The following is a 25,601-nucleotide window of genomic DNA, read 5'->3' as shown; positions in this document are numbered from 1 at the left end:
GTGGTCCCTTCTTTACATGGCCTTCCTCTGCTATGTCTCTGTGTCTCTATCTGACCTTAGGGATTTGGGGTCCACCGTAATCCAGAATGATCTCATTTTAACTAAGTATATCTGCAAAGACTCTATTTCCAAATGACCTCACATTCTACGGTTCCCTGTGGCTGTGAATTTTGGGGAGACGCTACTCAGGCAAGTACAGACACTTAACTGGGCCTGTTCTTCTGTGGGGAGTACTTCCACATATTGACTCAAACTTTAATTTGGTTCTGAACATTCTGTGTAAGAACCACAGAATTCTTATATTTTAGAACTCGGAGCAAGCTTTGAGATAAGATGACCTATCACTTTACAGGTGAGTGAATCACACAGAACACACACATTCACTGGCTAATTAGGGGCAGAACTAGCAGAACAAAATGTTCTCCAATTCCTTGCTCAGTGTTCAAATCATACTCTTCTCATCTATTATTTATATTAATTTTTCTATCTGAACTCACTTTAGGTCTTGACTACCCCCCAAAACAATTTACAATATTACTACATTAATATAGCATCTCAGAAAAACAAATACAGGCAGGGCACTTCAGTATTAGTAAAAATCCTGGATGTAAGAAACAGAGCTTTTCATAATGATGCTGTCCAAAGTTCCTCTGTAACTATGGACACCATATGTTCAGTTAGACATGATAAAAACCAATTTTAAATTGTAAATCTTAAACAACCTAATGAAGCCTTTTTTCCAATAAAAAGAACAAAAAAATACGCCTGTTTATTTGTGCACCATGAAACTTGTTATTTATTCACTTCAATTCTGCGTTTACACAAAAGTGCTGTAATAAAATATCTGTACACTACTTCTGTTACAAATATAGATAATATTTAAAGTGACTTTATATATTCTAATGTAGGAGTTTCACGCTCTAAAATGGGAATGAACACATGATAATTCCTCACCAGTTGTCTCAATAAACAGCTCCATCTGTTTCCTTTAGTCTTAAACTATTGTATTATAAGATGTTAATATAAGGCAATGAAATGAAGTTATGTTAATCCCCTTAATTTTTCTATCAATTTACTAATGGCACACAACCAAAATAATTACTAACACATTGCTTTTTTCTCTGTCATTAAGATTAATAGTAATTGAAAACCAATTGCACAGCACGCTAACACATTTTTAGTGTTGCATCGGTTAAAACCAGCATTAAAGATTCTGAGAGACTTCTATGTTCTTCCATGGTTAGCATGCCTGCTTTCTAGAGAAACTATAGTCAATGGTGGGTGGCATCACCATTTTACTTACAGAAACATGAAAATATTTTATAACAGGTCAAAAATAAAAATGAACATCAAGATTCACATCAAATGTGTTCTTTACCAATTTAGGGACACTGCTTCATATAATTACTATTTACTCAGTCTTAGAAACTCATTTTTGGATGAAAATATGTATGTGTATATTAAAGGTGGGGAGATACAATTTTTCTATAATACTCAAATAATTTAGATACTGAGAATGTTTTTAAAGATTTTCAATAGAAAAAATGTTTTATTTTCTTTTCTAGTTAGAAATGGGGATAAAATGAAGCATTTAAAAAAAACCTTGAGATTTTCTTCCTTATTTTCTATTTTCATTCTCACCCTAATTTACTAAAGCCATTTCTCTTAGGTTAGCTTTAGAATTATTTCTCTCGTTCTCTACTAATCAGGTCAGCACCTAATTTCTTCACATGCGACTACAAAATGTCAGACATCTTTACAAAGAAAGACTGGATTCACCTATGCACACAGTCCATCCCTTTGAGTTTAGGTTCACAAGAATCTAAGGAGAAAGGAAAAATGATGCTAGCTTGTAAGAAAATCATTTCCACATGAGAAAAACAAACTTAAATGATACTTTCCCCCTAGAGTTCTGAAGAGCCTGATGAAGATGATGCAGGGAAAGTCATCCACAAGACCAGTTCCATTCTCTTCACAGTGTGGGATGTGAGCAAGGGGTTGTTGAGTTGGCCCCACTCTGCAGTGAATTCAGGAGAGAACCATCAAAGTGACAGTTCCTTTAGTCCGCTTAAGGATGGCAACAGCTTCTTCATGGGTTACCCCTTCCAGACTCTGCCCATTGACAGCAATGATCTGATCACCCCTTTTTAGACGCCCGTCTTCCGAGGCTGCTCCCTGCAATTATAAAGTAGGCTTGTTTGCTTCTCAAAAAATGCTGCCTTGCAGCTACACAACAGAAAAAGATCTAAACAAGAATGTAAATTGCTCTGCATGTACACACACATTGCTCTGGGTGCTCCACGGGTGCTCCACAGCCATTAAGCAATGATGAACAGACACAAAGGAGGTCTTGCTCCTAAATGGTTTCGGCACTAAGATAACAATTTCAGAGAGAATTTAGCAGTCAATAGATTAGTTGGATGGTTCTTGGCTGTTCAGCACAGCAGTTGGTGAGAACTCAAATTAATAAAGAATATTTGGGAATTTGCCTAGCAGGAATGATTTCATAGAATCCAGGATTTTTTATCCTGTAAAGAAGGCCTACAGAAGAAGACAAAGGATTAGACAGGAACAAAAGCAGTTTTACAGGACAAGGGCATCAGGGCATGGAGGCAAAGGTCTGCAGAAGCATAAAGCCCACATGCACATTGACAAGTGCAGGGCAGGGCAGGATGCAAGTGGTCCTAAGTCTAACTGTAATTCTTTCTGTGGCTTTGAATAGGCTGCTTGAGCTGCTTGTTCTTTACTTCCCAAGGGTATTGGTGGGGGGGAGGGGGTCTTCATATTTCTTATGGGCCTCAAATGATTCAGACATTGCTATTTGAAAAAGAATCCCATCTTAAGGCATGCTTATAGTAGGCAATTATGCAATTAAATATAAGATTAAAAATATGGAAAAGTTAATGAGGAATCCATAATGATGAAATTCTTAAAATATGTTCTAACTAGCATGCCTTAAATAAATTGTTCCAAGGCTGAGGAAAAGGACTGCATGACTCTTCTATTCACTGACAAATGATGTTTGTATTTTTGGACATACCAATGGCTTTTAAAAAATCTCATAAATTAAGCCTTTAACTAGGTTGCTGTAGATACAGCACTTTAAGTTAGTTAAAAATAATAATTCTTTTTCAAAATAATGGAATTAAAACCTCCATAGGTAGGCACTTTAAAGGACTACAGTGCTAATCTAAAGCCCTGTATCAAACTGTTTAATAGGTCGGCCATAAGGTTTGATCCTTTGCACTGTAAAATCTTGAGATTCCAGATTTTCTCCTGTAGGAAATTATGTCCAATTTTGTGGCTCCTGAAAAGTGTCTAAAGAACATATTAACGATAATTATATGGGTTTGAATTATTTTAACAGCTTCACCAATGTTGCAATAAGTTTATTCTTATTCTAAATATCCTTAAAATAGAATACTTATTGTATCATTTCAACTAAACACAATTTTCTTAAAAATTTGAATTCCCTGATTATAAATAGCTGATTTACTGCAGGTGACAGAGCTTCTGGATATTCTGCAATTTTTTCAGTTGTAATTTTTTCTATTTTATTCAATAAAATTAAACTATAAAATAAATGCCCTATTAGTTATTTAACCTGCAGGACTATTTTATGTACTTTTCCACGTCTATTTTATATTCCACAACAAAAGAAACACAAAGAAAAAGAAATGCCAGCACTCTACAGCTTACACATTTAAAATGTCCTGTTTTCAAAAGACATTCAATCATAGGCAACCTGTTTTCCAAGGACAAAAAAATCAGCCCTTACTGTCTAACTAAAGTTCATTACTATTTTTGTTGCGTATTGTCAAGAGTTCCCATGGAATTTCAATTTGAGCTTATTTTCCTTTAAATATAACTAAACCTCAAATTGGACAAAAATATTTAATGACCTGTTCCTGAAGGGAGTTCCAAAAGAAAATGATCAACTGTTAACCATTTGGCATTACCTCAGGCCATAAACTAATAAGCCAGCTGCTGACCACTATTAATGAATGTTTCGGGGGGAAGGAGGTGGTTAAAATGTGCAAGCTTACCTTCGCAAACACTGTTTTAACATAAATGGGTAAGTCTCCATGAGGGCTGCCATACCCTCCTACTATACTGAAGCCTAAGCCATCTGGTCCTCGGTCTAGTGTAATAGATTTACACTGAGGAGGTCTAGAGGAAAGGGAAGAAAGAAAGAAGAGGTTTCTGATTTTTAAAGTCAAATCTGTAAATTACGGATTATCTAACATCCACCTAGAACCACTATAAATCTCAATTCTACTGACAGCAAGTATACTATGAGTATTTTGGGGAGCTTGAACTGTCGGTGCAGGCTATGCTCAGTATTTTAAATTTACTTAATCCAACAAAATCCTACTTTAACACTCTAATTCTATTACTCATTTATAGTTCCCCTAAACTAACACGTTCATGACATGTTCTCGTTGAATGCTTGCACATTCTTTTTACAGTTTAAAGGAAGAAGACTATGGCACAGAGGACTACCATTAAATAAGTCATTAATATAAGGCAATGAAAGTACTCCCAAGCTCAGAGAGAAAAATCTATTAACTAGCAATGTAAAGGCTGCCTCAAATTATTTAAAAATTCTAATATTTTCCTCTCTTCCCCTCTCTTTATATCCCAATTCTTTTGTACAGCTCGGGAGCTATAAATTATTTAATCAAAAGGATGATCTATTAAATGAGTTGGCAATGTGAAATTTAAAAAGGATAGGTTTGATCTGTTCCATGTCACACAGGGTAATGAGGTCCAGACTACAATATTCCCCCAAAACTCAGCCAAAAAACGTGGGAAGGTGAACAGCATGCTATCTAGCTATGTTCAATAAAATAAATCCATCCCATAATTACTTAACAGTTCAGAAACACTTGGTTTTCATATCTTCATACCTCATCCCATTTTTACACCTTTTTGTGAGTGGTAGGGACATAGAAACCATAATACACGGACTCACCCTAAATCATCCTGAAATATACTGCTTGATGTCAGTGCAGTGAAAGAAAGACTAGAACTGGCAGGCTCTTGCTGATGACCTGTGACCACACTCACATCTCCTCCAGCAACTACCTGTACATGGGAGAAACAGAAAGAGAGAAACACATTTGTGTGGCTAGAGAGACATCAGTAATTGTTCTTCAAAAATAGCTACAGGATTAAGACATGTACTTTACTGTCCACTTAATCATTTCTGTTAACCTGATATACAACCAAATAGAAATTTCACAAGGTCCAGAGGCCTCTTCCACTGACAGTAAAAATATCTGAATAATTCAGTTCTACAAAGTTCTTTGATGTTTTTCAAACATGGTCTCATATGTAATTATTTTTTAAAGATCTTTAGAATACAGAGCCACTCACACCATTTAACCCTCTAGCAATTAATCATTTACTGCCAAGACCTTGTGGGGTTTTTTTCCTTTAGATATAAAGCATGAAACAATAAACACATCAGGATAAAATGTTTTTTACACACTTTCTTGGAACTCTCAATGTAATCATTTATGTTCAAGGGACTTACTAAATAAAATAACATCAGTAGTAATATTAAGCACTTTTACTTCTTTAATGCTAAAGCTTATGTGTCCTCAAGCTACCCATATTGGGAAGAGTGCTTGGGATGAGACTTTTACCTGCATTTCAATGGAGCCAGGGGCATTTTTCAGTAAGTTAACTGCTTGGGTGTGAGTCATGCCCTCAGTGGAAGTGCCACAGATAGTGACAATCCGATCCCCAACCTGCAAGGGAGACAAGAAATCAGGCATCTGCTAAAGCAGCCACAGAGAGTGAGACCCTGACACTTGAACGAGATTTCCTTCTCTACCTTGCACATCACATACACATTGCTCTCACCAACTGAAATATAACCAAGGAAGCCAATAATTTCAAGAAGTAGCAATTATAAAAAGAAGCTGTACATAATGTTTGAGTTCAGTAGTCTCTGGGGGAAGGTGGAAAATCACTCTTCCCTTCTCTTCATTTCTCCTGGGTAAGACATTGCTTCCTATTGAAGAATAAAATATCTGCTACCCCTTAAGAACTAGAATGTCTTTGAACACTATTATTATACATGTTATCTGGAACTCTAGGCCAACTTTGGCCCACTGCTTATTTTTGTTGACAGAGTTTGGATGGAAGACAGCTGTCTTATTCATTGCCTTCACAGGGCAGAGCTGAGTCGATATAACAGAGACCCATTTGTCCCACAAAGACCAAAGTATTCACTATCAATCCTGCACAGAAAAGTTTTTTGGTACATGCAACAATCCATGTTTAAGTGTCAGTCAGTCACAAGTTCAGATATCAAAAGGGACTGAACCATTTTCAGTTTAGGGATGAAACTAAGAGGTGGTTAAGTTTTGAGGCCCTTTTTGACACATGAGGCCATGCAGATTTTACTTCATAGAGACTTTAATGAAATATTCACATGATTTCAGAACTGGGCAGTTAGCAAAAATAGGGCCCTGCATTAGCAAAATCCCTCAACTGTGAAGTAAGTTTGGTATATTTTTACAACGAAGGTCACATTGATATTAAACTTCTGCAAAAATTTTTTTTAAAGATTTCATTTATTTATTTGAGAGAGAGAGAAAGAGAAAGTGAGCATAAGCAGGTTTGGGGAGGGGGGAGAGAGAAGCAAACTCCCCACTGAGTAGGGAGGCCATCTCAGAGCTCAATCCCAGGACCCCGAGATCATGACCTAATCTGAAGGCAGATGCTTAACCTACTGAGCCAGCCAGTAAAACTTTGATGTAAAACTGATGATCAATTGCAACAAAATGATAGTCTTCAATTCAATAAAGTTAAATTGGCATTTAAACCAGTGACACATGTAAGGAAAACATTTCATCTCATTTCAAGGTGTTGTGAAACACTTTGTTTTAACTTCTCTCACTGAGTTGCACACAAGTAAAAAATACCAAGAAATGACAGATCTTCCATATCATTGACTTGTCAATTCTCCTCTCTTCATTTTCTTTACCTTTACTCAAAGCAAGCTCTGCTGTGGTGGGATTAGCAGATTTAAAAGCAGATATAGATATTCAAACCTCCCTACAACAAGGGGCAAGGTTCAAAGGGTTTATGAAAACTTTTGCCAGACTTGCAAGGGTTGCCAGGGTTATTAGCAGAACTTACTCTGAGTTTTTGGGTCTGAGCTGCAACTCCATTTGGGTGCATCATTGCAATAAATATAGGAACATCACCAAGTGGGCTGCCCACTCCTCCAGCAATGCTGATTCCCAGTGAGTCAGCAGGCCCCTGCCATGCAAGAGATTAAAATATTTTGGTCAATGTGGCATTTTAAATTGATGTTTGGTTTCTTTGGCCCAATATCCTATGGCAACTCAGGTCTCTGAGGTGTGAGGAAAATGAGACTCAAGAAAACTACATTACTTCATTTGACACAGGTCCTTACTGTGACTTAGGAAAATAAGCATCTGTCCAGGAAATAAAAGAAATCAAAACACTTTAAGTGAAAATCATGCTGTGGGGTTGATGAAAAGCAGGTATGTGAATGAAGTGAAAGACCCAATTTTGGAATCAGAAAGATCTGTATTAAAGCCGGGGACCCACACTTGAAATATTGGGACTGACCAAGTTCAGCCCTCTTCCTAGACCTTCAATGACAAAACGGAGATCAGAGGAGCTCCTACCGGAGGCTGCAGAAATTACATGAGCCAGTGATAACATGAGGCAGCTACAAGAATGATCAGCAGATAGCAAAGGTGCAATACACCTACACCGTAGCTGCTTTTACGTTCTCTCATGTGTACTGCTGTCAGGGAAATGTTTCATGAGAATAAGAAACATTCATGGAAGGCAGAGGTTTGGTTCTCTGTGTGACAAGTGAGAGGTATGACAACATTGTGTGGGGTTGGGTGGATGCCATTTTTGGCAACACAGGATATGCCAACAATGATTTTTCATACAAGGTCCTGTGACCAGGAAATTCAGTGAAGACTGTATTGTGATATTTCCACTGTATACATTGCATAAGTTTTCTGATGATACAGTAAAATCGTAAGACAGCTAATAGGAAAATATATATGCAGATGCCTCTGAGGTCAACAGAGTTTATACAGTTTTCTCTTCCCCAAGTTACCTTTTTTATTTCAACTGTTCTTAATCCTTGTATTTCAGATGCCACTGTAAAGGGTGAAAAAATATGGTTATTAAAGTATTTTCATATTCAATTAAATTTCAGTCAAAGCTGGAATGGAACTAAATGAGATACATTATTATTTTTTTTTGAAAGAGGGTGCTCAAAGTTGCCAGTACACATGATTAAATCTGTCTCACATAGGGAATCTTTATTTTGGAAAAACGTGCACGCCATCCCATTTCTTCCTTCTTATTTCAATCGTTGATTATATAACTACATAATCCACTTTGAATGAGTCAAGAGCAGAATAGGCTTTGGATCGAAAGATAGATGTGCACAGCTGAGAAAAATAGTCATGGACACATTAAAAGGAATTCATGGACTTAAGTAGCTAAATTTCTAGAATATTAGTCACAATGCAAACAGAGATTGCCATATGGTTAGTTCTTCAATTTGAATAACTTTCAACCAAAGCTTCAAGCCAAAAAACACTCTGCATCATGATTTCATGTAATTAAAACACAGGAGGATCATATTGACTTTCTCAATCAAAATTTTTGCATCTTCATGGAAAAAGAAGGCTTCACTTAATAGAATCTTCTGAATTATTGGTGTTAGAATAAACAGAAAAGGAAATAAAAATTAATTACACCAGTCTGCTTAGTAAGAAAAAATTACAGAATCCTGATTCTGATGTTTTGCATACCATGTAGAAAAAACAACAAATGAGAAAGCTGCCAGACAACAAAGATGCAGCTTCGTACTGTTCAGAATTTTTGCTAACACATACCTCTGCACCCGTATTAGGGTATGAAATAATTTGGGGAAAGAGAGCTCAGAGACAGAGGAAAAAAATCAGTGTCGGTTACTAAAACTCAAACTAGTAATCATGCTTAAAATATCAAACCAATCTTACATGCATTCTTCTTCAGGCTACTTTCTAGTGACTCAGATGTACTGGATCCAGAAAGTGGAAAAGTAAACGATGACAGGCTGCCTTCGCTCATCTAAAATACACAATTATTTTAGAACGTTTTGAAGTAATAATATCCCCTAAATACCACTTATTTCAGAATTCAGTTCTTTTAATGTATCTAGAGAGAAATATCTATTAAGCAACAGTGGCATCTGATAATTTGAAGGGAAAATTAAACAGTTTCTATTGACTTTTTTTATGGAAGAATTTGCCTAGGGACATAAATAAATTGAGGCTAAAAGAATGGATGAGACTGATCCCAAAGCACCTAAAATTTTAGTGGATTTTTGTAATTTCATTCAAGCTAATCCTAAATTTAAATGGATGTTGTACATAGACTGGGGTTTATGAAAAAACTGTAAAATTAGGGCAAGTCAACAGGAAATGAATGGCAGTGTTGAAGGGGTGAGTAAAGAGTCTTTAAACACTGGCTGATGAAAATGGGCTTCTGTCATCAGAAGACCCAACCAAGGAGAGGGGCTGGCCAGCAATCCTGAACATACATGGAGGTGAGCTTCATACATAGTGGTGAGCTTCTATAGTTCACCTTACATGGGATTTTTTTCAGTTTAAAACTGATAAGTGTTTGTCAAAAAATACTTTAAAAATATATCACCTTGGTAGGCTCTACATATATTAATCAGTTAACTTATATAATTATGGAAAAAGAAAAGAAAAATGGTTGAAATTAAGCTCCCTAGGAAGACTTACAAACTATTCAAGAGCTACACCTTGTTCACTGTCCACACTCACTTGTTGGTCTTCCCCATGCCAGACTCCACACCTCACTCTGCCCTCTGCCAGAGGGCCGGACCTGTGTACACAGTACCAGCAGGGCCATCTCGGAGTTCCTCTGGCATGTGGACTGCATCACCCTGATGAACCGCACAGCTACCCACCTGGCTGCTTTGAGAAGGCCTCCTCTCTGAATGGAATGGACTGGCTTTGATTCTTCCAACTTCCAAGGTCACTGTGCCTAGGGAACACTACAGGAGTGGTTGTTTTATGAAAATGCTTCAATAAGATGCTACAATCATCTTCGGGAGTACATACACTCCTTAAGATTAGATTGTGAAAGGCATCCTCCTTTTGGGATTTCCACAGTCAAGGATACCTCCAATTCTTTGTGGAAAGAGGCCTTTCTAGGGACGCCTGGGTAGCTCAGCGGTTTGAGCATCTGCCTTTGGCTCAGGTCATGATCCTGGGATCTGGGATCGAGTCCTGCATCGGGCTCCCTGCATGGAGCCTGCTTCTCTCTCTGCCTATGTCTCTACCTCTCTCTCTGTGTCTCTCATGAATAAATAAATAAATAAATAAATAAAATCTTAAAAAAAAAAAGAAAGAGGCCTTTCTAAAACATAAAAAAGAATGACAGCAAGCAGCAGCAGCAGCAATACCTAGTGTCTGTTATGACCTCATGATTTACATGGAGACTGTTTCTACCAAGGAAAAGAGAAAGGGAATTGAGCAACTATCTCATGAAACATACTGGTTTAGATAGGCCAAATGTACTAAGTAACTCAGGGCTTAAAAAACAAAAGAGAAACAGTAAGACAGCCATGACCACCACAACAGCTTAGATAACTGGGCAAACTCTGTATGGCCACACTGTACCTGAAGAGACCTAAGACACAATATTAAAATAAGCCATATTGCTAGCAACATAAAATTAGGATTGAAGACAACTTCCTTGTGACCTCTAACAAATAAATCATAGGCATGCAAAAAATACTATACAGTCTAAGGTGAAAGCATAATGAGGCATTTTGTGATTCTAGGCTCTTGGAGTTAGACATGCTGGTTTAAATCCTACTGTGTGATTTACTAGCTGTGTGACCTTAATGGATGTCTACCTTGAAAAATCTTTTATTTGACATTTAAAAATAGAAAATACATAATATAATAAAGAACTATTATAGATTTATTATTCAGAAATTTATCACTAAAATATGGCATCGTACTTAAAAATGTGTCTTACTTGAGATAACACTTTTAAATAAAGAGGATTCAGTGCTTATTTGACCATGGTAGCCCATGTAGTATCTCTTCCTTCTTCCATACTACTATACAAAGTCCTTTCTGGCACTTGATCTTTACCTTTAGCAAAGCAGCCACAGCTTCCTGGGTGGCGTTACGGACATCTTCTCCGTTCACCGTTAATATCTGGTCTCCCTGCACTAGTCTTCCATCAGCATCTGCAATCCCTCCTTTGACAATGTCTGACACAAATACTCCGGTATCATTTCTGTAAACATAGTTTTGAGTTTCAACATCACCATTTTTTCTCCACCATAAGGTAGTGTTTATGTATTGGAAAACTTTTTTAAAACTAACATTTTTAACTGAAAACATGACCTCCATCTTTGTGACTTTAGAAAGTCTGTTTTCAGCAACACAGGGGCAACATTATTAGAATTATTTTCTGTGATAATAATAGCTTATGTCTTATAGTATTTCATGGAGTAAATATCTTTCACAAGCATATTTATTCTTCAACCATTATGTACTGTGAGCTGAAGTGGCTACTACCGTTTACTCACTTTATGGGTCACAGTTACTACACAGCAAAAATGGGACTTAAGTGCCAGTTTTGGGTGCTAAGTCTATTGTCCTTTCTACACCATAACAAAACCCTGAATGAATACTGACCTGAGGCTACATATACATGTTGGTATTATCATTAATGTCATTAAATGTTCTTGAAAATAAATAATAAGTACCTCTCACTGAAACTATTTGATTAAGTACCATTCCCATGATGTCTTTTATTTTATTATGGATCTAACTTGTATGCAAGATGGATTTATGAAAAATAAACAAATGGTAATCTTATTCCAATCTTCCTTTCATTCATGAAACTACAGACAACTCAGCATCTTCTTGCTGAGATACAAAGACAACTGTTAAGTAGAAGTGCATAGTGAAAATGCAATTGTGTCACTTCTTGCCAAGGCCAAGACTTCAAGGGCACCATTTCACCACCTGATCCTCTGCTTTCCCATCTTTAGAATAAAGGCGTTGGAACTTACTGGATTATATGTTTGTTAATATTACTTATCTATAAATATTTAAATAAATTAGATACTAAATTTATACATATATTCACCAATTTACCACCTCGGCCTCTTACTTTCTGTTTTCTTCTGATGGCATGTTTATGTTTGAGCCAATCCTTCTCCCCAGAAAATCCTCTGCTCCCTGCAAATAGACCAACTATCACTAATCATTTTCAGCCTCAGCTTAGGCATCTATTACCTGAGAAGTTTCTCTAATCTCCTTTCTCAAATAGAATCACTGGTCTCCTTTTGCTCTGCTGCCTAGACTCCTCCATAATATGTTTCTGTCACTTATCAACAGAATCCTTTGTTGTAAGAACATATTTAATTCTCGTTGACCAAACCATGAGTTTTTTGAGGTCAGGAACCATGTCTTATTTAACTTTGTTCCCTAGAACTGAAGGTGCTGAAGAAATATCAAATCGTTTTTTGTCGAGTAGCCTCAAGAGCCCCCAAAATACGAACTTGAAAAGTTCAAAAGTGAGGTCTTTTGATGCTCCATTACTGAGTGGGCTAACAAGAGCCACCCATAGAACACCAGCAGCTGATAAAGATACAACAACTGTGAATTTTCTTTAAAAGAACCAAAACTCATCATTTCCTAAAGGTCATGAGGTTTGTCCTCTTCAGTCATACCTTTTCCCAACAATACTTAATCCAAGGCCTTTCCCCGGCTTCTTCTGCAGCTCAATGGTAAGGGTGTCATACACATCTTCCTCTTTGTATGGGGCCTCATCTCTGTAGAGCGTTAGGCGTACTCTTTGTGGGGTCTGTCTCAGGACATTTATTGCTTCATCATGGGTAGCCTTTCTCAAGTCAATTCCGTTCACCTGTACAGAAATGGGGCACTGTGAGGAGCCAGGGGAGTCAAAGAAAGAGCGAGCAAAGAGAGAGTGAAAGAAACAAAGAAAGAAACAGAGACCACCCTCCCCAGAGTAACCTTTTCTTTATTAGAAGTATTGTTACCTCTAAAATCTGATCTCCAGCCCAGAGTCTTCCGTCTTTACATGCCGCTCCTTCTTCATAAACTTCATGGATAATAATGGCACCCTAAGGGCCCAGACAAAACATACTCATACTTTAGCTCATCCTCCCTAAGACTGGTGAGCAGAAATAAAGTCAAAACATACTGTACTTTTAAAGATAATGTGGGTTATATACTCACTGGATCCATAGTGAGTCACAAAAAAATTAAAGGAAAGTGTAATGCAATTTTTGCTACAAGGCTCAAAGAAGCTTTTTTTTTTTTTTAAGGCTCAAAGTTGTTTATATATCTTTCTAATGAGAGGGAAGTTTAAAGAAAAAATTATGAAACACATAAATCATACACACACACACACACACACACACACACACACACAATGGATATACATCACCCCTCCTTTATGCAAATGAAATCAATAGATACACATCATTTTCCTATCCACAAATGCAGCAATTAGATTTTTAAAGCCTTTTGACTTTTAGAAAATTTTGTCTATAATTATCCAGTTTTCAGACTCCTCTCGATATGGATCAACCCCACTATATCCAGTCAGTAAAAGATAAATTAAAACATGGCAAAGACTGGTAAACAAACAGAAATGTTTTGAACCTAAAGGTCACAACCACAAGTCTAACTATCTTATTGAGTCAATATTGACGGACTCAAAATGAAAGTCTCAGCTCTCAATTTTTGGTATTTGCTCTACAGATTAAAATAACAAAGGATGGTGCATTTTTCTAAGCCTTCATGTTTCATTTAATAAAACTGATATAAATCTCCCTGACAGATCTCTTTTAGGGCCCACTGAAGAGGCTATGTGTGTATCTGAAGCATCTGGGGGTGGTGTCCTCACCAGCAGAGTGTCAGACCCTCCAACAATGCTCAGGCCCAGCCCTGTGCGCCCTTTGGAAATTTCAATTGTTGTTTCACAGCCTGGTATAATGGGGCAGGTCGCAGGATCAGAAGCAAAGATCGCTGGTGTTGATGACCTGCTTGTACCTAAGAATAAATTTAAAATGAAATGAAATACAAATACAAATTGATTAGATGGTATAGACATCAAACTCATCCCACTGGTTGCCTGTGGAGGATGGAGCAGAAAAAGGGTCCAAGATTAGAGACAAAGAAGACTTCGGATTTACTTTAATCTTTTAGTTATATTTTTAAAATATCAAACAAAATGATTAGTCATTAATTTAGGGCGGCAGGTACAAAGTTACCTTTTGCACTATGGCATCTTTTCTAAATTGCTAGAGAGAATACATATAAAGGAATAAAAGTAGAGAGTTGAAGTGAGCCTCTAGTTTCATGCTGAGATTCTACATTTCACTAGAGCCAAAAAACTTCTGATGAAATTATGATTTGTAAAACTTAGAAGTGAAATACGTGGCAGTAATCTCAAAACACATTCTGGGAAGACCACAAAACACAAAGCACATCAGTAATTCCGCTCATGGCGCCTGCATTTCAAGGCTTTTTATGTTTTGGTTTTGGTTTTCCTTTTCTTATCCTAGGGTATCTCCTCTTATGTAATCAAATCTGTGCACATGTACAACTGTATTTAATATCTGAGTTTATAAAACATGAAGTGAGACTCGTGCAGTTTCTTTCTTTGCATGTCTCAATGTTTTATAAACTCAGATATTAAATTCTGATGCATATATGCTCAGGATTGAAGAGATAAGAATAGATTATGAGAAAACAAGGAGAATATAATTTCACACGTTGTTTTATGATAGTCTTCATATCATATGCTTTATGATATACCAAAGAACATACAATACATGTCATGCTTTGAAAAAGCTGAGACGCTTGTTGAGTAGCTTTAGGCAAGAGGATCTCTTTTTAGAAAATCAGAGACAGACTAATAATTCTTGCTCCTGAAATGGTAAGAGCAGGTGTAAGATATTTTCTTTTCTGTTACATTTTCATTTAGCATTTCGTACTTTTATAGACAATGCTATTTTGGGAACAACATAAAATTGAAAAAGGAGACAATTTCCGTAAAACCTTTTAACATTTCAGTGAATTACCCAGTCTTTCTAAATAAAGGATTACTTTTATCAGATATGTATTACTTTAAGACTTTTTTGTCTAACTATATTACATATATTTTAAACTGCTATTTCCTTTAAAACCTGTCAAAAGAACTTAGTGTTTCCGTTTGGAGGCTGAAAGAGATATTTTTCCTCCCATAGCAGAAAAAGTCTATGTGTTTAAGTACTTTTCTCAATGCTACGAAGCTTGAAATTTGCTCTCTTATTAAACACTAGTGTAATTTTTGTCAAAAAGTAGCTTAAAGGAATAATTAGCCTCAATTTACTGGACTGGCATTTTAATGACACATACGTCTCATACCATGGTCCACATACAACCATTTCATCTATTTTAACAGGATTTATTTCACCTGAATGACAGAACTCAGATCAATTATGCTTACTATAGCAATGACCATTATTTTTAAGAGTTTCTTATAATGCCAGGCACTGTGGACTCTTGGTAAAGTGGCATCACTGTATCAATTTTACAGATTAGAATACTGAGGCTTGAAAGAAGTTAAATTACTTGCTCAATATAAAAAAGGAATATTCAAAATGATGTTGTTACTTCATTAGTCAAATGCCTGGAATCACAGGAACCTTCAACAAAAGATACTCAGGGAGTAAAGCGTACCGCTCAGAAGAAGCCGAGTCTCAGAGCCAGTGGATGGGATGCCTAAGGCCCTCTGGGTGATTAACGTGTAGCACACAGGTACCCTGCCTAACAGTCCGGTGATCTTTCTTCAGGAGCCCCTCTCTTTATACCATATCTTCACCAAAGTGTTCCCTGACTGGGGCCTGTCACACAGTGAGTGACATACAGGCAGCAGGCTCCCGAGGAGGAACCTGCTGTTGGGTTTGGGTGTGCCACACAAGCAGGAATCATGGGAGACTGGCCCTTACTTGGGATGGACTCTGGTTCTGGGGAGCCAGAAGATGGGGCCATCAGAGCCAAGGAGCTGCTCTTCTGTTCTCCGCTGGCTGCACCCGCCGCTGAAGCCACAGCCTGAGGGTCACGATTCTCAGCACGAATGCTAAGTTTCACTGTTGTCTTTGCTGTTTTCAAAAGGCTAATAAACTGGCAGGGTGTTGGTGTGGTAGAGAAACAAAATTCAGAAGCACATTAGTAAGTCACTGTTATAGTTGGAATCATTTTCCTTATCAGAACTTAAGGTTTCTCAGTTGCCTGATATTAAGGCCACAGTGAATTCCTATTAGAAGTCTAGCAGTGACCATATCCTTTTTTATATAAGCATCAGGTTTTCAATTTTTGACATTTTTAATTAATCTCGCCCATTTGTCTGAATCCCTACAAACTTAGAAGATAGATGGGGTATTTTACCCATTTCATGATTCTACTAAGAATCTGAAACAGCTTACACAGACACTTTTAATAAAATGGAAACATTTATGTTAAAAGCAGGGTAAGGAAAACTATGCAACAGAACAGTCAAGCCAAATGGAAAGTTAGAACATAGACACATGGGCTAAAGGGTCCAACCCAGACAATTATTAAAGCTGAATTTTAAAAAATGGTTTAACAAAGGGTTGCAGAAGGGGAGACAGGTTGGGGGATGGGGTAACTGAGTGATGGGCATTAGGGAGGGCACATGATAAGATGAGCACTGGGTATTCTACTACACGTTGGCAAACTGAATTTAAATTAAAAAAGTAAAAATTAAAAAATGATTTAAGCTTCTTGCTGGCCAATGTAGAAATAAAAACATTTGCACACCAAATCTCAAGAGAAACACAGCTTTTTTTTCTAGCACTTGCCATGAAAGGCCGCAAGTGAGACTACTAGTTAAGTATTACCACTTCTGAAGAGAAGGAAACTCATAGGTAACTGTTAATCCCAATGAGAGTAAGGCATTTCATGACTGAGACACTTTATAAAGCAATATATACAGTGAATATTTATTGGAGCAAATATTCATGAAAATTTCTTTGGTTTTAACACTAAGTTGACCTTTTATATTAGAAGTTTCAAGTTTTTCTAAGGGTAAATAGAAATGATATTTATCAAAAATGCCCACTCGACACTGGATTTACTAGGCAATAGAAAATATCCTAACATCATTTGATTGGAAAATAGAAAAAAGAAACTGAAGAACTTCCGTATACTCTCTTCTTTTCTTTAATGATCTCTGTTTTCTATAATCTGTCTGGTATAGCTGTATGGTTCCAATTCCCTATGATCACACACACACACAGACACACACACACACGCCCTAGCCATGCCCATAGATGGGTTCACAGTGTTATTTGCTTCCTTTTGGAAACTTACCTTTTCAACAGGATAGCCAACAACGACTTCATCATCTACAGCCAAAATCTGATCTCCGACTTTGAGCCGTCCATCCTAAATGGAAACATTTAAGATTTGGGGTGATTTTATGGAAGTAATTCCCTTCTCCACCACTTTATGAGAGCAAGAGAGCCTCACCTTGGCTGCTACCCCGTGCTCGGTTAGACTCTTTATGACAACTCCGCTGAGCGTGTCTTCCTCAGTGATAGCAATGCCCAAACCCCCTTGATCCTAGAGAAATAATAACAACTTAGAAAACCTGAAGCAGATTAAATTGATCCAAAGGAAAAGTATGTGGCCATGACTTCTGAATATTATCTTCTATCCAAGGGCTAGAAAACTGATTAAAGCCATTCTGAAAGTTCACTAATAGAAATCTCTTCATAAGCAAACTTTTAAACTTTTTAATGGAAATAAATTCTTTTCTATCAAATATTCAAATGTATTCATTCCTCCCACATGTTTACTATTTCTAGTATATTTATCATATATATCCAGTTACACATCTCTAGTAACTTCAGCAAAACATCCAGAGAACAAAATGCGTTCAATAACTCATTGAATGTACAGCATTTGCCAGTGCAGTTTTGTGTAACTGGCCGACGGAATAAGTCATTTAAAACCAAATCAAAGTATCTTGCTTCCTCTTTCTGGCCTACAGCTAAGAAATAACCACCAAAATGGGCCCCTTCATCCCACCCTTCTTCTCTTAGCAGACAGACTACAATTACTTCTGCATGCTCTGTCCTTTCTGGGGCTGAATACCCAGTATTGTTTCCCCAGACACTTGTGTTTTGATTTGGTACAGAGTGAAAATCTCTCAACTCTAGGCCCAAAGACGTGTGCTGAAAGCCTGCCAAGCTGAGAGAGCAATACATATTTTGTCTATATTTTCCACATTTTCTTTTATCAAGACCAAATGTTCCAGAGTATCAGCTTTTACGTTTCTGTAATGTTTACATTAATAAAATTAAAATAGGGTTTTGAATATTTTCATTCTGGTTAGAGCTAGCAACCATTTTCATTACAGTTTCTGCACAGGGAAATGTGAAGCCAAAGAGAGGAAAGGAAATTCTACCATGGTTTCTATGAAATGTGCACATGGGGTCCACACCTGCCATCAGGCATCAAGGGTCATGACAATGACATCAAGGGGAGGCCCACATCAGCATTTTAAAGATTATCAGCATTGTGGCTTTTCAGAGGTAGATTATTTGTGTTTGATGATTTTCAGACTGTCACTGTGCATTGCTCTCTATCACAGCTCTCCTATCAGTCACACATTGGTTAAGGCAAAGAAAACTGCACTTTTAGGGTGAGCAGAGCTCAGTTCTCACTTACTTACTGTCTAGCTGTAGGAATTTGGATATGCCACATGACATGTGTAAACCTCAGTTTTCTTCTCTAAAAAGGGGGAAATAGGCTGACCCTTGAACGATGTGGGGGCTGCAGTCCCCCATGTGCAGCTGAAAATCCATGCAAGAACTTCTGACTCCTCAAAAATTGAACTACAAGGAGCCTGCTGTTGGCTGGGAGTCTTACCGATAACAAACAGGTGATTAACACATGTTGTATGTTATATGTATTATACACCATGTTCTTACAATGAAAAAAGCTACAGAAAAGAAAATGGTACTAAGAAAAATCGCAAGAAAGAGAAAATACATTTGTAGTACTACACGGTATTCATCAAAAATCCCCACCTATAAGTGGACCTCACAGCCCAACCATGAGACTGCTGTGAGGATCAGGTATAATAAGAAAGGGACTGAAAACTTGATGCACTATATACAGTGTTATTATTACACATGCATTCCTTCTACTTATTACCCTACAGGATAAAATTACATTAACTTTGGATATATTTTCTAAACTTGCCAGGATTTTGATACCCTGAATCCTGATCTAGTGGGGAAAGAATCAGTTTTAATGAATCCAGAGGTGAATGTGCTACCAAAAAGACAAAATCCCAATGCCAATGCCAAATACACCTGATTTAGTTAAACCCTCTATTTGGGATTTTCTACACCAATGATCTTTCCTGTTACCATAAAGAAACATTTGTTTGAATAAGAAATACTCTACATCTACAATGACTCTATGTATTCAACTCAGATTTGATTCTATTATTGCCTATCTATAGTCAGGAAAGTACATTCTTAGTACAGTGGGCACTTGCTGGTTATCTATTTAATACCATTCTCATCTTATTCTTTCATACAAGCTCACAGATTTTTGTCAGAATATCCAGCCCCCTGCCCACCCCTTGCTGCCTCAAACAACATACAGGGGCATGCTCTCTTTCTTGCTCATTCTCTTTCTCTCTGCCTATGTTTTGGGTGGTGATTTTAAAATATGCTCACAAATCCTTTAATATTCCTCCCTTCAAGAAGGGGGTCCTGAATGTGCACTAGAGAGGGTTACCTGATTGTAAAATACAGAATAAAGCAGAAGGAATGGTGTACAATTTCACAACTATGTTCAAAGGGCATCAAGACTTCTTCCTTGCTCTTTTGGATCGCCTGCTCTGAGGGGAAGCCAGTTCCATATTATGAAGACAAGAAAGCAGCACCACAGAGAGGAAACAGGGTTTCCTGCCAGTAGTCATTCAAGTAAACCATCCTGGATGAGGATCTAGCCCTGCTCAAGCTTTCACATGACTGCAGGCCCAGTTGGCAGTGTGCTGGAAAACTGTACAACAGAGTCTAACCAGACCACTCAGCTGAACTGCTCCCAAATCCTTGACCCACAGAAACCGAGATAATAAATGTCTATTGTTTCAAGTTTCTAAATTCTGTGGTAATTTATGTAACAGTGGAGAAATAACTCCAAGGAATTCTATTCCCATGGTCACAGTCCCTAGCTCGGGAGTAGGCACGGGCTGAACTGGCTCACCTAGCATGGATTTGAGGAATTTTACTCAGAATTATGAGATAGCCACTTTCCCTCCAGCCCCCAACTGCACATGAAAGATGTAGCACGTGACCCCAACTATGGTTGGCAGCCATTCTAAAACTGAGAGGAAGACCACCCTTGCAATATACCTGACCACTGATGGCTGTGCAGAGAGAGGAAAAGAACTGGCTCTTGATGACACCACTGACTGAGCCACAGATCAACTATCCTGGAAGATCACTGCCCAGTAACCTGAGACCATAAACCCCCTTCTTCCACTGAGCCTGTAGGAGGACGTGTTTTTGTTATTAGCAACAGGGAGGGTCCTAAAAGGAACAATAAGCTACACATCTGCATATATAATATGCTCAATGCCACTTACAATGCTATAAAAATAAACACATATACATAAACACAGCTACAGACAATCTACTGATATCAGAAGAGGAGGATGAAATACGAGTAAGGGTAAGAGGGTGTGAGTGCAGTTTCCTAGCTTACTGCTCAGCTCTCCACCTCACTGCTGCCACAGGACATATTGTCCTGAACAGAAAAGGTCTGAGAAACACTGTTCTGAGCCAGTTACTAAAACGCCATCATATAGAGAAGGTGAAACAAGTTAGGGAAACTTATTCATGGAGTAACAGTTATATCATTACACAGCTAGAAAAAAGTGAATAAGAATTAAAAGTGGGATGAAGCTAACCCATCATTATTATCAGGAGAGCTGTTCTGAAGTTGGAAGATGCTCCAAAAATACAGAAGAAAAAATCTTAATGCTATATGAAGACTCTGACCCTATAAAACAGTATGGACATGAAACGTATCTCTGAAAAATTGTGTAAGGTTGCTTTTGATGACAGGTACTCTCCTAGGGTAAAATGTGCTTTAAAACAAATCTGTAATCAAAAGTATTTTGTCTGATAAATTGAATTAGCATTTTAGTCACTAAGGGTTTAGATTATACACATTATAAACTTTCTGTTTATACTTCTATTCTCACACTTTAAAAAGGGGATTAAAAAGAAAAAGAAGATAATCGGGACTCGTGGGTGGCTCAGTCAGCTAATAGTCTGAGTCTTGATTTCAGCTCAGGTCATGAGATGGAGTCTTATGTCAGGTTCCATGCTGGGCCTGGAGTCTGCTTAAGATTCTCTTTCTCCCTCTCCCTCTGCACCACTCTACTCCACCTATACCCCAGTTACACTCTTTCCTTTTTTCCTTCCCCCAGAAAAGATAATCAACCTGTCTGGAGAGCTTCTAAGGAGTGAAAACAGAACTAGAAATGTACTTGTACTACAATTTCTATTTTGAAACAGTTATAAAAATTATCCCATACTTGGATCTTTCCCTTGTGTGCACAGCATGTCAGTGTTCATCCATTCTTCCCTCCTGCATACTTAGTATTAACCATGGTATCCCATACTATGTAAGATAATCGAAGTAGTGTAACAGTTTCTTCTTTTTCAACATGTTTGCAATACAGACATATAGAAAATTTACCCACAGGAGTGTTTTCTGCAAGAGACACGTTAAAGCCAGCCACGGTCAAATGGCAGATAAATGAAGAACTTACTAGTAAACATTATATAGGTTAGAATGTTGAAGGAATATTTCAAAATAAACAGACATGAGATTAAGCTAGATCTTGAGTTATATAGGATTTAGATAGGCTAAAAGAAAGCAGAAGGTACCCCATGTGGTATAAGCAAAGGCAAGAAGGGAAGAATTCTCAAAATAAATCACCATGGACTCTTTTTTTTTAAGATTTTATTTATTTATTCATGAGAGACACAGGGAGAGAGGCAGAGACTTAGGCAGAGGGAGAAGCAGACTCCCCACAAGAAGCCCGATGTGGGACTTGATCCTGAACCCCAGGATCACACCCTGAGCCGAAGGCAGATGCTCAACCACCGAGCCACCCAGGTGCCCACCATGGACTCTTGATACGAGTCAGTCTGAATGAAGTAGAAGATTCTTATAAGAAATATATAGGTGTTTTGGAAAAGTAAATAGGCCCCAGTCTCAAGCTGAAATAAGGAATGGAAAAAATGGGACTTGGGGATATAAGACCAGAATGTAAGTTCTAACTCTCTCATTTTAAGTTATGAGAATAAAAAAAAAAAATCAGAGTTGCTGAAAAGTAAACAACGTAACACACATGTGACTTTGTCATTAAATTGTTTCAAATAATCATACTTTTTTTAAAAATACAGAGTATTTTTAAGACTTGCAGATGAGGTATGGATATTAGAAGGCTGAATTAATTCTCCCTTCTTTGCTTTCTTGAATTTTGTTCCTAGAGTCAGCTAATAATGGGGTTCTGAGTGGACAGGTGTCTTTTAATCTTTCATTTTTAGCATTAGCATTGGCTGCCTCAAAGAATGTTTTTAAGAACATATTCTGCGAAGCATTCAGAACCTTACAGTTAAATTATTAAGGAAAATAACTTGAACTGTGCTAAGTGTAGGCTGCTTTTAGGCAAACAGGCTTGAGCAATGGAATGCAGAAAAGGCCCCACAGTGACTCTCCCCACTCCCCAGCTGAATACAGACTGGCTCATCAGGCCACCTACCTCAAAACATCCACAGGCCCTAACTGACCAATGGGCTCCTTACCACTAGGCACAGTTACCAAAAAAGGAAAAATTTCATACCTCTGCATACCTCCTTACCTTCCCTCTTTTAAAATAGCCCTCACCCGCTGCCTCATGGTAGACAGCCTCTCCTCTACTGTCCTGCCCACCTCTTCCATATGTTTCCAATAAACTTCTATCGCCTTTGTTCTGTCTCAGGTGAATTCTTTTACCCCTTGCATCACTGGCTTCCACACAATCATTGCCCCATATCTGGGAGCCTCCATCCAGTTGGGAGAGACACAGTACTAAGTGCTTTATACAGATTCTTTCATTTAATCCTTACAAAAAGATTTCTAATATAAAGGTTTTATTATTTACCTCTCCTACAGACAAGGAAACAGGTCCAGAAAAGCTGAGGGGCTCCTAAGGCCCACACTTTAAGCCACAGTTGACTGCTTCTAATGTCAGCTGATTTTAAAGGAACAATGGGTAGTGGAAGGGAGGTGGGCGGGGGGATGGGGGACTGGGTGACGGGTACTGAGAGGGGCACTTGATGGGATGAGCACTGGGTGATATGCTTGCTATATGTTGAAAATTGAACTCCAATAAAAAAAAGAATAGAACTTGGGGTAAGAAAATAAATAAAAGATTCTTATTCACTTTGGCTTTCATCAATAAATACACTGTAGTTAGCCAAGCTTTAGATTTGTTTGAAATCTACATATAAATGGAAGCTTTCTGTAGGCAATAAAACCTGAAGTTTCTTCAAATTCTTGATTCCCCTACAGCAACTACTTCAGAGAGGTATGTGCACATAATAGACACCTGCCACATAAATCAGCAGGAGGCTAAAGACAGAGACTAGCTCTTATACTGACTGCCATAATGAAGGCAGCTTGCTTATTAGCTTAAAGAATCCCAACAGTAAGCCTTGATAAGGGCAGCCCCAGTTACAGAAGAGGAGTGAGGACCAATGAGATCAAGTTTCCAAGTGATCTATCAGAGATCACTCAGAAGGGCCTCTATCCCTGCCCCTTGCCCCCCAGTGCTGAATGCCAAGCCAAGGGACTTGAATTTATCTATTTGAGAATGAAAGTCCTTGAAAGATTCTGAATAGGGGACTAGGATGATTAAACATCTACAGAACACCTTCATTAAGTAGCCCAAGGCAGGAGGAGACAGCATCAGAGCAAACTGTTCCCAGGAAGCAAACGTCTCTCTGCCAGCTTGTTCTTTCCTAATAATTATGACAATAAAAAGAACACAGTAGTTACACAGGTGTGCAAGGTACTGGACTCTTCACACAATATATATTTAATTCTCACTACAACTTTATGAGGTGAGTACTACTATCATCTCCACTTGGTAGAGGGGAAATTGTCCAGATTAAGAGCCCTTTCCAAGGTCACAGACAGCAGCCTAGAAGAGGCAAAGGAGGGCTCTGACCCAGGAGGTTTGGCTGTAAGTCTCCATGCCCAACCACTAACTACAGTGTTCTGCTTGTACTTCACCTGTTTAACAGGGTCATTCCTCCAACATTTCCTGGGCACTCATTATATTTTAGGATGTTCTAAACTCTACATAAATAAATTCGATCAATGCAATGAAAGGATATGTGTAAAAAAATGATCTTATTTTGGGCTTTTCTAAAGATAAGCATAAACCTATATTTAAAAAAAACCCACATTATAATGAATCCAGCACACACATTTAATGCTTCATGATTCAAAAATTGTAGGGAAATGACTACACTGTTAACTACTAGAAATTCTGATACTTCTGGATTTTTGAGGGAAAGTAAACTCAATCTGAAAACACCAGGGGAAAAAGGAAGGTATCTTCTTTCTTAAATGAGAGCAAGGGATTCCTTCCTTGGACTAAAGTATATGAACTTCTTGGTAGAAAAAGCAAAAGGCTTTACTGACTTCTGCTCTTCTCCTTCTACCTACAACACAAACTGCAGGTAATAATGATTTCTTTTAAATGTACTGTAAGGACGACCAGGGCAATCCATTTTGCACACACTTATTAAAAAAAAAAAAAGAAACCAAATCAACAGAATAACAGTCAATTTTTCACCCCTAAATGTTTAACAAAGTCTGACTATATGCCAGGTATCATGCCAATGACTTTCAGACGGCTCGTTTAATCATTACAATCAGGTCAAAAGTAATATTATCATCTCTAATTTACTGGCGACAAAACTGAAGCAAAGGAAGACACGTAATGGGGTCAGGTACACACACGATGAAGCAAGGACTGAACCCAGATTCTTGGGCCAAGGCTCATGAGCACCATGCTATACTGCCTCGTAGCTGGAGAGGGGCACATGGACCACTTCTCTTTGTCCTGCCTGCAGTGAACATCCCCCTGCTCCATGCCAGCCCCTGGCTGGCCTTCCTCTTCTTCCTGAGCACTTCAAGGCTTTCTCTGCGAATATTCTCCCTCCACCACCCGCAGACTGCATTCCAGCATGAGCCTGCTGCACTTTTCTGTTCAGCAAACCACCTCTTTAAAGTGGTCATTTGAACCTAAGGTTCAGATATTTTCAAAAGTAAATATTTTACTGGTATCAGGGAAACTTCTAGTTATTTGAGCTTTCAGTTTTATGAAGGACAAAGACTATAATTTGTTTCTTTATT

At 37.9% G+C, this 25,601-nt stretch overlaps 1 protein-coding gene across 42 annotated transcripts in view; it reads right to left on the bottom strand.

Moving 5' to 3' along the window:
• Positions 1–768: 768 nt before the first annotated feature.
• MPDZ (multiple PDZ domain crumbs cell polarity complex component) overlaps positions 769–25,601 on the bottom strand; it is a 160,870-nt gene continuing 136,037 nt past the window's right edge. For all 42 annotated transcript variants that reach the window (XM_072728309.1, XM_072728282.1, XM_072728286.1 and 39 more), the window contains 15 exons: positions 17,625–17,717; positions 17,466–17,540; positions 16,082–16,256; positions 13,993–14,138; positions 13,121–13,204; positions 12,791–12,984; positions 11,196–11,343; positions 9,998–10,084; positions 9,039–9,129; positions 8,123–8,166; positions 7,156–7,278; positions 5,652–5,756; positions 4,976–5,088; positions 4,047–4,170; positions 769–2,175 (listed from right to left, as the gene is read on the bottom strand). In XM_072728309.1, the coding sequence (XP_072584410.1) occupies positions 2,029–2,175; positions 4,047–4,170; positions 4,976–5,088; positions 5,652–5,756; positions 7,156–7,278; positions 8,123–8,166; positions 9,039–9,129; positions 9,998–10,084; positions 11,196–11,343; positions 12,791–12,984; positions 13,121–13,204; positions 13,993–14,138; positions 16,082–16,256; positions 17,466–17,540; positions 17,625–17,717 (1,749 nt within the window). In that variant the 3' untranslated portion in view covers positions 769–2,028. The remainder of the gene's footprint in view (positions 2,176–4,046; positions 4,171–4,975; positions 5,089–5,651; positions 5,757–7,155; positions 7,279–8,122; positions 8,167–9,038; positions 9,130–9,997; positions 10,085–11,195; positions 11,344–12,790; positions 12,985–13,120; positions 13,205–13,992; positions 14,139–16,081; positions 16,257–17,465; positions 17,541–17,624; positions 17,718–25,601) is intronic.

This window comes from Vulpes vulpes, chromosome 12, assembly GCF_048418805.1.
Source record: "Vulpes vulpes isolate BD-2025 chromosome 12, VulVul3, whole genome shotgun sequence".
Taxonomy (NCBI): Eukaryota; Metazoa; Chordata; class Mammalia; order Carnivora; family Canidae; genus Vulpes; species Vulpes vulpes.
This window is presented reverse-complemented; position numbering and strand designations above follow the sequence as displayed.